A 12,009-nucleotide genomic window follows, 5' to 3' on the forward strand; every position below is an offset into this window, starting at 1 on the left:
TCTCAATACTTTACCCACAAATTTTCGAAAATGAGGGCTGAGAATTTGAAGAGCAAACTATGACTTACCTCAAGATTGCTTGTGTGAGTTTTGTAGAACTCGACGCCGCGATCGCGTGACTGCAAACGGTGCGTCAATCGAAACTCCGGATCAAAAGATATGATCAATTGAAGTTGGGAGCAAGGGTTTGTGTTCTTCCCCCTTTCCCCCTTCTAATTCAGCGTGTGTGTGTGTGTTGTGAGGGGAGGGAGCGCTGAACCCTCATTAATTAATGAGGGTTTGGCTGGCCATGGTCCCAACTTGAGTCTGGTTGGTCCGATTTGGCCTTTTCGGCCCAATTTTGGGCTGATTTCTTTAAAATTGGTGTCGAAATTCTCGTTTTAATTTTTTCTACCACATTAAATCATAAGAACCTTATTTCTCACTTTCTAGAACATATTTTAATTTATTGATTAATTATTCACTAATTAACCGAATTTTACATAATGTATCATTAAATTTAATGAATTCAATTAGAATAAACAACAAATTATTTATTTTATTTCAGACTTTATAAATGAATAAATTAATTAACTAATATAACAAATTACAATTAATGTAGTAAAATTAATCAAGTAATATATATTATAATAAATTATATTGATATTTAAATATCTAATCAAATTAATTAGCTAATATAATTAAGTCTTGGTAATAAATTGTATTGAATAAGTTAAAATCATTAAATTGGGAAACACTCTCCGAAACATGCCACGTCAGCTCTATCATTAAGTATAGAAATCCAATTTTTATATAATAGAATAGATTTCATATTTATCTCTTAAATATTTATACAATTTATTTTTGTATTTAAAAATTTTAATATTAAATATTTTTTATTTAAAAAATCATTTTTACGCTATTTTTTAAATTGTTATATTAGTCTCTTTTTTAAAATAATACAAAAAATAATTTCTCATAAAAATAATTTGTTAATCATTAATTAAATAATAAAGTATTAATAAATTAAAAATTAAAAAAATAAAAATACTATAAAAAAATACGGTAAGAGGGTTGGATTTTATCATTTTAAACTTGTGTTATTAATTTTAATAATTTATGTATGATATAAGATATGTTTACCTGTTTAGAGTACAAATTTTACTATTATATTTGTATGTTCTTTATTTTAATTATACTTTTAAATACTCTAAATAAATTTATTTTATTATATTATATTTTATATATGAATATATGTTCCATCATGTAATTAAATAAATATTTTTTTTAATGAAAAAATTTAATAACCAAACTAACAATGAATTAGGTTGGTAAGGAGTGATCCATGCCAAAAGAGGAATCGAGTGAGAGGACAGGAGATAGCTATGACGTCGGCGCTGGCTATATTGGAAAAGACGGCAAAAGTTACAGACGACTGAAATTCAACGACGTCGTTAAGGGATGATGCACTCAAGAAAGAGAGATTGCATGAGAGGGCAGTAGATGACAACGACGTCGGTGCTTCTTGTCACGAAGACGGCGATCTTTGGAAGGACCCAAGCTACATGATCAAGAAAGAATGAAGGAGTGGAAATGTGCTTCAATTAACGGAATTAACGGAAATGGAGTTTTGATATTTTAAGAAAGGTGAAAACTCAGGTGCAGTCGACTTCATGTGAAGTTGATAATTGAGAGCCGTTAGATGAAAAATTAGTCAAATCATCTAACGGCTCCCAACCGTCAACTTCACGTGAAATCGACTGCAGTCTGCAGCTGAGTTTTTACCTTTAAAAAATTATATCATTACCCATCTCAAATAATAAATTACAAAATAATCCAACTATAATTAAAATAATGACCAATTAAATTGTGACGCATCATGAAAGATAACTCACACGATTTAGAGGGAGTTGGGTAAAATTCACATTTTTTTATATTAAAATTGAATGGGTTTAAGTCAATAAAGTCACGGTATATAAAAACTACATCAGGTAGCGAAAAAAATCATATTTAGACGCCAACAGATTTTGTGATTTGTAGCTATCAATTAGTCATCATTAATATTTTTAATGGTATAAAATTACATCTAAGATGTAGAATTACTCCTTTTTCTTTTGCTGATTAAACGCTGACCAAATTTTAATAAAAATACCGAAGCAACTAGCTTTTTCTATCAAAACACATCCTTAAAAAATATGAAAGTTAAAATACATATAATTAATCTATCCAATTTTCGTTCAAAAATAAAAAAGACAAAGTCAATTTTATTTCAATCTCCCATGTTATTATTATCTTCAAGACTTCAACACCAGTCTTCTTCCTCCTGACCAACAATACGTAAAACACTAAAACTCACAATATCATCACCCATTAACACCACAGAAACACATATCAACAAACATACAACACTATGCAGTTTTAAACCAATGTAATTCATTAACATCGCCATAAAGTCATCATTCATACAAAATAATGTCAAATCCACACCTTCATTCTTACAAAACAATCTATCATCATCCATAAAGTGCCCACAATCAACCTTCTGAACATAAATCATATTTTAAAAAAAACAAAAGTTGACGGAAATGAGAATCATAATACATCCGGAAAGCACTTAAAGCCAAAGAGATATTACATGCTAGCAAATATTATTTTTGTCCAGTATTTATTAAACAATAATTTATACTTATATTTATAAAGATTTTATACATAAAAAGTATATAGTTTGTACTTATATTTTTCAGAATTTTGTACATATAAATTAATACAGTATATATTTATATTTTTTAGAATTTGTATATATAAATTGATAAAATTTATTTATTAAAGATAATTTTATATTTGTACGGATCAAATGATAGTAAAAAATACTAAAAATTACTATTCCTCAAAAGTTTATAAGAGTGAACGAGCAAAATATACATAACTGCTGCCAACACAAAATAAATGTTGACATACCCCTGCAGTGCACTCTCATGGCACCAATATTAAACAAAAATATTATCTAGTCTCTTTCAATTGCAAAATATCATATCAATAAAAATAATTATTTTTTACATTAACTGCATAAATAATCCTTAATTGAATGATTATATAAAACGTTTTACATGGTCCTCATGTATTAAAATTAAACCTTTCTAATATTATACAGTAAAAATGTGAAGTTACAATGAGTATTACCAGTACCTTGCAGTTAAAAACAGAATGTTACCACCATTAAAAAGGGAAGACAGGGAAGAAATACGTGTTTTACTATCACAATAATGATCAAAAGCTGTGTTATGTATGTCCATGTTTTTTATTTCCCTTCGTAGCCTTTCACTCGATTTTTTTGAGTATCAAACTTAAAATTTCAGGAACAAAGTTGAGCCTTTATCATATTCATAGTTATAGTTAGCTAGATCGTGTTGTAAATTTGTAATATATCCTAGTACAGAAATGAGTATGTAGTTATATAGAGTAAAAAATACACTCATATATAATATTCCAGCAAATAAATAAATAAATACATAAATTAATACGTGATACGTTACCTAATCAATAAATTGATGTAAATATCGCCTAATTCATGCAAATATCGCCTTTACTCCTGTTGGAATAAAAAATGGATTTTTTGTCGAGAGGAGGGTATTTTGACTATAAAAGCAGAAAAAGTGCAGACTAAAGTAAAAAAAAAATGGTACAAAAAGCATCGAAGTCGAAAGATAGTTATTATCTTTTTTTGAGCATCAAGGCTTGCTATTCGATTTTCAAATTGAGTAGAGAACATATGTGCGAAATTTGAAGAACAAGCTGAAGAAAACGTGAGATTTGAAGACCAAAAAAATCATAAGTGTCAAAACTTGGGTATCAAAATTCTTGATGGCAGAGAAGAAAGAGGAAATAAGATCGTGGGCTAAAATTTTCCATGGCAAGTTCATCTCTATGGCCTATAAATAGTAGAAACTTATAAGTGTTATGGGACTTCAATAAAAAATATTAAATCATCACCTAAACTCGTAAGATTTCTAGTTTTTTTTGTTTATTTAATTCATTTTAGTTTATTTTCTTTGAGTTTGTTATTATTTTTGTTTGATCAATATTATGTATTCTCATTCTCTTTTTTATTTAATTATTGATTTCTTTAATTTCGACATAAAATTACTTTAATATCATAATCAAGTAATTTTTGAGACGAACTCATTCTTTTTTAAAAAAATAATATCTGCTCCCAATAATTAAAATCTTAATACAAAGTCGTTTTGATGCTATCTGTTGAGGTCGACTACAAAACAAGAGAAACAACTCTTAAAAAAACTATATCAGCCCAGAGTGCATTTCATCGGTTTCTTTAAACTTGTTTTGAGCAGAGGTACATGACTAACATGTGGTTGCCCATGGAGGGACCCCTTACCTTAGGCAAATGTTCTGGGGTCATCTAATATTATTTGTTTTATGATCGATCGTGTCACCTTCCAATACGCTACAACTAAATATCCTCTTCTACTATGTCAATCAATCAATCTATTTTCATTTTCTTTCCAGTATTTAATTTTGAAAAATATTTGAAGGCGAGCAATTTTAATCTATATCGATAAGCACTTTTAGTCGGCAGTCGAACACTTTAGTCCAACAATCTAACATCAAACTTTTAGCAAACATTTTATGCGGCTTTTGTTCAACTTAATTTTTAAATTAAACTCGTCGGTGGTGTGCTGTAATTTTTGTTGTTTTCCTTTGTTTCAACCTATTCCTTAGTTTAGTTGGTGAGAATTCATTTCTTTACATAATGTATGTCAATCTAAAATGACGTGATACAGGATTTCATTTTTCTTTACTTTAATAATAGGGTTAATCTAACGCTTTATAACTGAGATCTAGTTCGATAACCGCGGTTATTTGAACTTCACAAAAGTAAGTGCACTTTGTACCAACCAAAATTGAAGGGCAAATGAAAAAGCGTTAGATGCGCTAAAATATAGGGGTGACAACATGTATCCTACATACGAATATTTAATTTGACTTAATTTGAGTGTAGATAGAATTTTTGTGCGGGTCGAATAGGGTGTGAGTTGAGTCTCAACTCTATCCGATCAACCCGCAACATACATCCTACTTGTGGGTACCGAATTCAACCTAATTCGATCGGGTAGGGTTGCCAACTCGATCCGCATCGAGTAGGATAGGGTGCGAGTAGCGTTCTCGTACGGGTCGGATAGGGTGTGGGTTGAGCCTCAACTCTACCTGACCAACCCGCACCCTATATATGTATATATAAAAGTATATTTCAAGTGGATGATAAACCAAAGACCTCTCATTAAATGCAAAAGATCCTTAATGACTAAAAAAAGATCATTAATTGATAATTTAATACATTTTTTTTATATAAAAATTAATTTTATTTTAAATTGTCAACAAGTTATATAATAATGTTGTATCTTTTTTATAACCGCGAGTAGAATCGGATACCTACGGATTAAGAACAGATAGGATTAGGGTTGGGTTCAAACCCCACCCTAACCTACCAATTGCCACCCCCTACTAAAATCTAGTAACAATAAAATATTTATTAATATAACTTTATTTTTCTAATAATAAAATATTAATTACTAAATGTTCAAATAATAATATTTGAGTTAAATCTTAAAGTAGTCCCCGAATTTGTACTCGAGCATCAAAGTGATTCCTAAAGTTAATAATTACTCAAATCCGTCTCTGAAATTGTTCTCCGAGACTCATAATAGTCCCTGAAATAATTTTTCCATCCCGGAAATTGTTCTCCAGAACTCATAGTAGTCCCTAAAATAATTTCAGTCCATCCTTACCATTAGAAAGGACTTAAAACGACGTCGTTTTATATTTTAAAAAAAAATACACCCCAATTTCCAGTTCCCTTCTCTTCCTCTTCTACGCTCGCCTTCCCCATTCCCAGTTCCCTTCTCTCTTTCCCTACCCCTTCCACGCTCCCCTTTCCCTTCCCCTTCTCTTTCCCTATTCCTAGTTCCCCTTTTCCTTTCCCAATTCATCCTCAGTTCTCCTTTTTCTTTCCTTTCTCTTTCCGTAATCACTGTCAATAAAAAACAGTATTTTGTAACTGTTTAAGTAACTCAGAAGAAATAAAATAATAATTTGTTAATTAACAGAGAGATAATGGAAGATGGAAAGAATTACAAAAGGCAAACCTCCTGCAGGCGTTACCTCCGTTAATTTGTTTTTGGGCCACCATGGCGCCTCCTCTCGTGCATGTGCTTCTGCTTTCCTCTACTCCGGCGGCCTGCTCCTTCTTTCTGCTCTGCCGGTCTGCTCTGCCTCTTCTTCTCCCATTTATTCTTTTTTTGGCTGCTTATGTTTTAATTTTGGTTTTTGATCGATGTGATGTTGTTGTATATTTATTGTTGCCATTGCTATGATTTATAAAAGTTTTTGTTATTTAAATCAAATTATTAGTTTGAGCATGATTATCAGATGTCTACATAAACTAATATGAATTTGATAGTTTAATTATTGTTTACAATGATGATGTTGTTGTTGTTACTATGAATTTGAAGAAGAAGAACAAGGTGAAGAAGAGAATTGGTGAAGATAATTGGAGATTATGTTTTTTTTTTTTAATAAATACAAAATGACGTCGTGTTCGAGATTAGGATTTTTTTGGTATAAATACAAAACGACGTCGTTTCAGTCCTTCCGATGGTAAGGATGGACGGAAATTATTTTAGGGACTACTATGAGTTCCAGAGTATAAGTTCGAGGACGAATTCGAGTAATTATTAACTTCAGGGATCACTTTGAGATTCGAGTGCAAGTTCAGGGACCACTTTGAGACTTAACTCGTAATATTTCTCTAAAGTCTAAAGAAAGCCACGGCTTTTGAAAATGGTAAATCAGAAGATAAGACGTGTTGTACACTTTTGAAGAGGTGGGAGCTAAGGTTTTCTTGCAAAAGAGTAAAACCAATCTCTATGTGAAGGACACACCTCATTTAAGCAAAAAATGGTCCCTGGTACTTTGATACTACTGAGTATTGACAGAGAGAAAAACAAAACTTGCAAGTTCAATGGATCCTAATTCTGTGAAAAGGACTAAGTGAAAAAATTAAAAAAATAAATTTAAAAAAACAGAGACAGAACAAATCCCGGGCATACAAAAGATAGCAGGATTTGAAAGCCATTGAAAATTTGTACAAATAGTTTGTAACTTGAATTTAAAAGGTAGAAACTTTTTTTATGTTAAAGTTGGTCATAGAACTTTACCATTTACAATATTTAAATTAATGGATTTAATAAGAAATTACAAAATATATTTCATCTTAATTCGAAATATTGAGACAACAGATTTATGATTCTTCGAAAGATATAAGATTTGATTAATACAATTCAAGCTTAAAGTTGAAACAAAATATTATAAGAACTTAGAAGAGAGGAGCCTCAGAAAGTCAGAACAGGTCTTATAGCACAAGTGCCTGTATAAGCTTGAAATAAATAAATCACTGATATTAAATTAGACCATAAAATAAATTCTGATAGTTTTGTATCAGACACATTTACAACAACAAAATAAATAATAATAATAATAATAATTAACAAAAGTAAAAAAAATAATAAAAAAAGTTTACAGCACATATTTGTGGCCAGAACCCTCACAAGTCACCACAGAAAACAAAAATATCATTGCATATTTTTGTGTTTCTCTTCTTTCTCACTAAATTGAAGGCTTTTTCTTTCATGATGTTACGTCTTAGGCTACATGGATTGGCCAAAAGCCACTGAAAATCTCTGCAGATCCTTGGTATACATATCTGAGAATTGATGAGGTTGTTGCTGGCTATGGTGGTGCCAACTACTACTTGATGAGTCTTGTCTCATGAAGCTTGTTGTTTCTGGCTTAGTAATAACCTCACCACCACCACCATACATAACAGAATGAGAAGAAGAAGAAGAATGATTCTGAACTACCGTGTTGTTGAGCAAAAGGGTGTTAAGATACTCGCACCATTTTACCTCTTCTTGTTCCCATGTTAGAATGTTGTTAGCAACAAAGTTAGTGTCACTCGATCCGACGGCGGAGGAAGATGTGGCGTTTTGTGGAGTTGCTCCAAAATTGTTCATCATTTGCTGATAATTGAAGGAAAAGTATCCTCCTACAGAATCAGAAGGAGGCCCTTCAAACCTTTCTGTTGTTGTTGGTGGCTTCTCCTCCTCCTCCTTCTTGTTCTTGTTATTCTCAATAGGCACCACATCGGAGAGTGGCTTGTTTGTGATTGGGTCAATCCCTTTTTGCCTCAGCTTCTTCTTGAGGCAAGAGTTCCATAGATTCTTTATCTCATTGTCGGTTCTTCCCGGTAACCGTGCTGCAATCTGAGACCACCTGCTCATACCAACTAACCGTTTAACTAACTAAAACTGTAATGTAACCGTTTAACTAACTAACTAACTAAGCAAACTAACTTGTTTCCAAGAACTGCATGGAGTTCAATTATCAAATCCTCTTCCTCCTGTGAGAATGCTCCTCTCTTCAAATCTGGCCTCAGGTAATTTATCCATCTTAATCTGCAGCTCTTCCCACATCTCTGCAATCCTGTTCTCACACACATACACAACCACAAATATTATTCAATGCTGCAATTTTATTCAAATATTCCTTCTCTTTCAAAATATCTTCCATGTTAAAATTTGAAGTATACCAGGAATATTTGTGTTCTAGTATTTTCAGCCGTTCACCTCAATTATAAAATATATAGATAATTGAGATGAATGGCTAAAACCACTAGAATTTTTATAATATATGTGTACCTGCTAGTTTGGGGACAGAGCTCCAACATCCATGACCGTGGTTGGTGATATAATTGAGAAGCTTCTCATCTTCCTCTGGGGACCAGAGTCCTTTTCTTAGCTTCTGTTTGTAGCAGCAAGAGTGCCTTCCCATTATTCTTACTAATAATAATAATATTAATGCTTTTGAATTTATATGAATTGTGGGAAATGGGGTGAAGGGAAGTTTGTTGAAGAGGCCTTTAGTTTCAAGAGGCTATTATCGTTTTTAGGCTTTGAAGTTGAGAAAATAAACTGACACCGTGATTGGGAATCAAATAAATATATAGGAGACTTGAAGATATAGAAACTCCTTTTTTTGGTATGTATCTGTAATGCTGTACTCAAGGGATGGTTAGAGCACTGCCATTTTTCTAAATAAAATATTTCTATGATTTTTCTTTTTATTTTTAAAGAAATTCTACTAGTATTTTAAATTTACTGAACTCCAACTAATCTAAGATTAGATTTAGACCATGTTTGATGAAGTTATGTTAGTAATTTTTTTTTCATTTTTTGAATAACAAAATTATAAGATAAAGTATTATTTTTATCTCTAATATTTATGATTTTTTTTTAAATATTCTTAACGTTTAATTGTATTTAATGTTGGCCAAAAAATTGAATATGGAGTTTTTTTGTGTTATTCTCAAATATGAGAATGTGTGATATTGAACTTTAAAGTGGTAGACTCATCCTTCTGGCGGTAAGTGATATCCTTCTTTTATTGTTATTTTAATTGAATCTAAAAGCATTTTGCATATAGCGAGAAAAAATTTGAGATTTTTTTTAATTTTTAAAAATCCATCTCACAGTAAGCGAGAGACTTTTTGTTTTTTTTTTTTAATAAAAAAGATAATTAATAGCAATTGATATGATATTTTCAGACATTCGTAGAGTGTAAAAAATTTACTCTATCGTATTAAATTGATAAAGTCAATCTCTCGTTGCATGCAAAATATCAATATAATATTATTTCAAACAAAATTTTACTGTTTTGCGACAAAAAATAGTTTTTTTTCTCCTTATATAAAGAAGTTAATCTCACATAACAACAAACAATTTCATTCATTTTTTTCTAGCAAGCTAAAATTGTGATTTCTTTTAAGTCATTAATATGCGAGAGTTTTTACTTCAGAAGCTTTTTTTTGGAAGCAATGAAAGCTAATGTGTGTTTGTTAGTATATTTTGATGGTGAAATTATACTATATATAAATGAGAGTGTGAAATTTATTTGTACGAGTCCAACATCTTTTATTATTCTTTGCACAATGTCATTTGTAGAGCTACAAAATAGACTATGCCAATACATACGGTAATTTTTCAAAGAGAGTCAACAGTATTTTATACAAGTAGCAAGTGTTAGTTTTCGATAGTGTAATACAGTTTCAAGTAATTAATGTGACTGATAAAGTCAATATGCTAGAGATGTTAATGATTTATCGACAGAATTAAGCTCATGTATCGATGATCGAGTTGTATGTTGAATTTGAGAATTTGACTATTATTCATGAAGTAGACGAATCCTTCCTAAATGAAGGGGGCAACATAGATTGGGAAGAAAACAATAGTAATAGTGAAGAAGAGTTTTTAGCCAACAATAACATGTTAGGAAGAAACGACGAAAGGAACGAGACTATTCGACATGGAAGTTCAGGCTGCAATAAACACAGTAGCTAGCCAACACCCCTTTAGTGTGTCATCTTTCATGCGTGCTTTAGATATTGAAGCTATGAACGCACCAGAATTTTCTGATTTTGCAAACTCAGGTATGTGACTATCAATTTTTTTTTTCGTTATGACCATTTTACTCTTAAATAATTTTAATACATTTCAATTCTAGATATTGAATTATTAAAAATATATTTGTTGAAAGAACATCTTTAGTGAATTTAGTTAAGGTATCGGTTAAAGTGTGTTTTAACAATGTTGATTATTTCAAATTGATAAATTTGCTCGTTTTGAGAGTACTTTTTTAATAAGATTATTTTGTACCAAAGATAAAGAAAGAAATAACTTGCATTATTTTGCTTGTTATTGTGAGTGCTTCGATCAAATATTATACAAATCATTGAAAATTTAACAATATATTTACATTGAACATTTTAAACCCAATTAGATATACTTTTATAAAACTTACAAATTGTTATTCTTTGTCTACATGTGTTCCTTTTGTGCAAGATGGTAATTTTGTTGTTGGAACGGAGTTCAGTTTCAGGGAGGTTGAATGACAATTAGGAATTACACCATTTCTAAGGGGATTAATTACAAGGTCTATTAGTTTGAGCCTTTGATATTTTATGTGAAATTCCTGCAGTATAGTAGAGATTGTGATTGGCTGATTCGGGCTAGTTTGATTTAGAGAAAACGTTGTTGGAAAATAAACGATACAATGAAAGTCATACTTGTACTATAGATACGATTTTTGAAGACCATTCAAAACTGGATTCTAGTACAATTGCAGATGCTATAAAGCCTTTAGTTAAAGCCGACCCATCCCTCAAGGTCCAAGTTGTGATTGTAGATATTCAGTCGAAGTTCAATTATATGATAAGCTATCATAAAACGTGGTTGGAAAATCGAAAGTCAATTGCAAAATTTTTTTGTGGTTGAAAAGCTTCCTATGAGTATTTGCTGACATGGTGTATGGCAATATGTGCTCAGAATCTAGGATGTGGTTCAGGTTAATACTATTCTAGCATATTATGGATCTGAGGTGGAAGAAAGGATCAAGATAATGCGCCAAGTATTTTGAAGCTTCCATCTATGCATTAAAGCATTAAGACACTATAAACCACTCGTGCATGTTGATGCTACACATCTGTATAAAAAATACAAATGAGCTCTTTTAGTTGCTGTGTCTCAAGATGAGAATCAGAATATTGTGCCACTTACTTTTGCGATCGTTGAAGGAGAGACCACTAACACATGACACTTTTTCTTGTATAATAATCTACGGAGGAATGTCGTTAGGAGGTATGGTGTGGGACTTATTTCTAATCGGCACGACTCTATTAGTGTAGCAATGGCTAGAAAGTCGAGTCCTTCTAGGGTATTTCATCTATTATGTATCAGGCATATTGTGTTGAACTTCCTACAAAGATTCAAAACACATTACTTGCAAAAACTCATCATAAATATGGGTAATGTTCTTTATATAAAGTTGATCTTTGGTATTTTAAATTTGCTATATATTTTTTGGATTAATAACGAGTAATATCATCTTGAAACGAATTTTTTT

General features: G+C 31.1%; 1 protein-coding gene across 1 annotated transcript; it reads right to left on the reverse strand.

The window, feature by feature from the left end:
- Positions 1-7,500: 7,500 nt before the first annotated feature.
- LOC107619343 (uncharacterized) lies at positions 7,501-9,023 on the reverse strand. Its single transcript, XM_016321601.3, has 3 exons — positions 8,751-9,023; positions 8,406-8,535; positions 7,501-8,325 (listed from the first exon to the last, which is right to left on the reverse strand). Exons 1-3 carry the CDS (start codon positions 8,881-8,883, stop codon positions 7,701-7,703), a joined length of 888 nt encoding a protein of 295 aa, XP_016177087.1. The 5' UTR covers positions 8,884-9,023; the 3' UTR covers positions 7,501-7,700.
- Positions 9,024-12,009: the final 2,986 nt, after the last annotated feature.

This window comes from Arachis ipaensis, chromosome B9 (assembly GCF_059453495.1).
Source record: "Arachis ipaensis isolate K30076 ecotype BB chromosome B9, ASM5945349v1, whole genome shotgun sequence".
Taxonomy (NCBI): domain Eukaryota; kingdom Viridiplantae; phylum Streptophyta; class Magnoliopsida; order Fabales; family Fabaceae; genus Arachis; species Arachis ipaensis.

Coding starts and splice junctions, on each gene's coding strand:
- LOC107619343 (XM_016321601.3), bottom strand. CDS start 8,883: ATGGGAAGGCACTCTTGCTGCTACAAACAGAAGCTAAGAAAAGGACTC. Junction 8,536..8,750: donor CTCTGTCCCCAAACTAGCAG/GTACACATATAT, acceptor GTGTGAGAACAG/GATTGCAGAGATGTGGGAAG. Junction 8,326..8,405: donor CATGCAGTTCTTGGAAACAA/GTTAGTTTGCTT, acceptor TGGTATGAGCAG/GTGGTCTCAGATTGCAGCAC.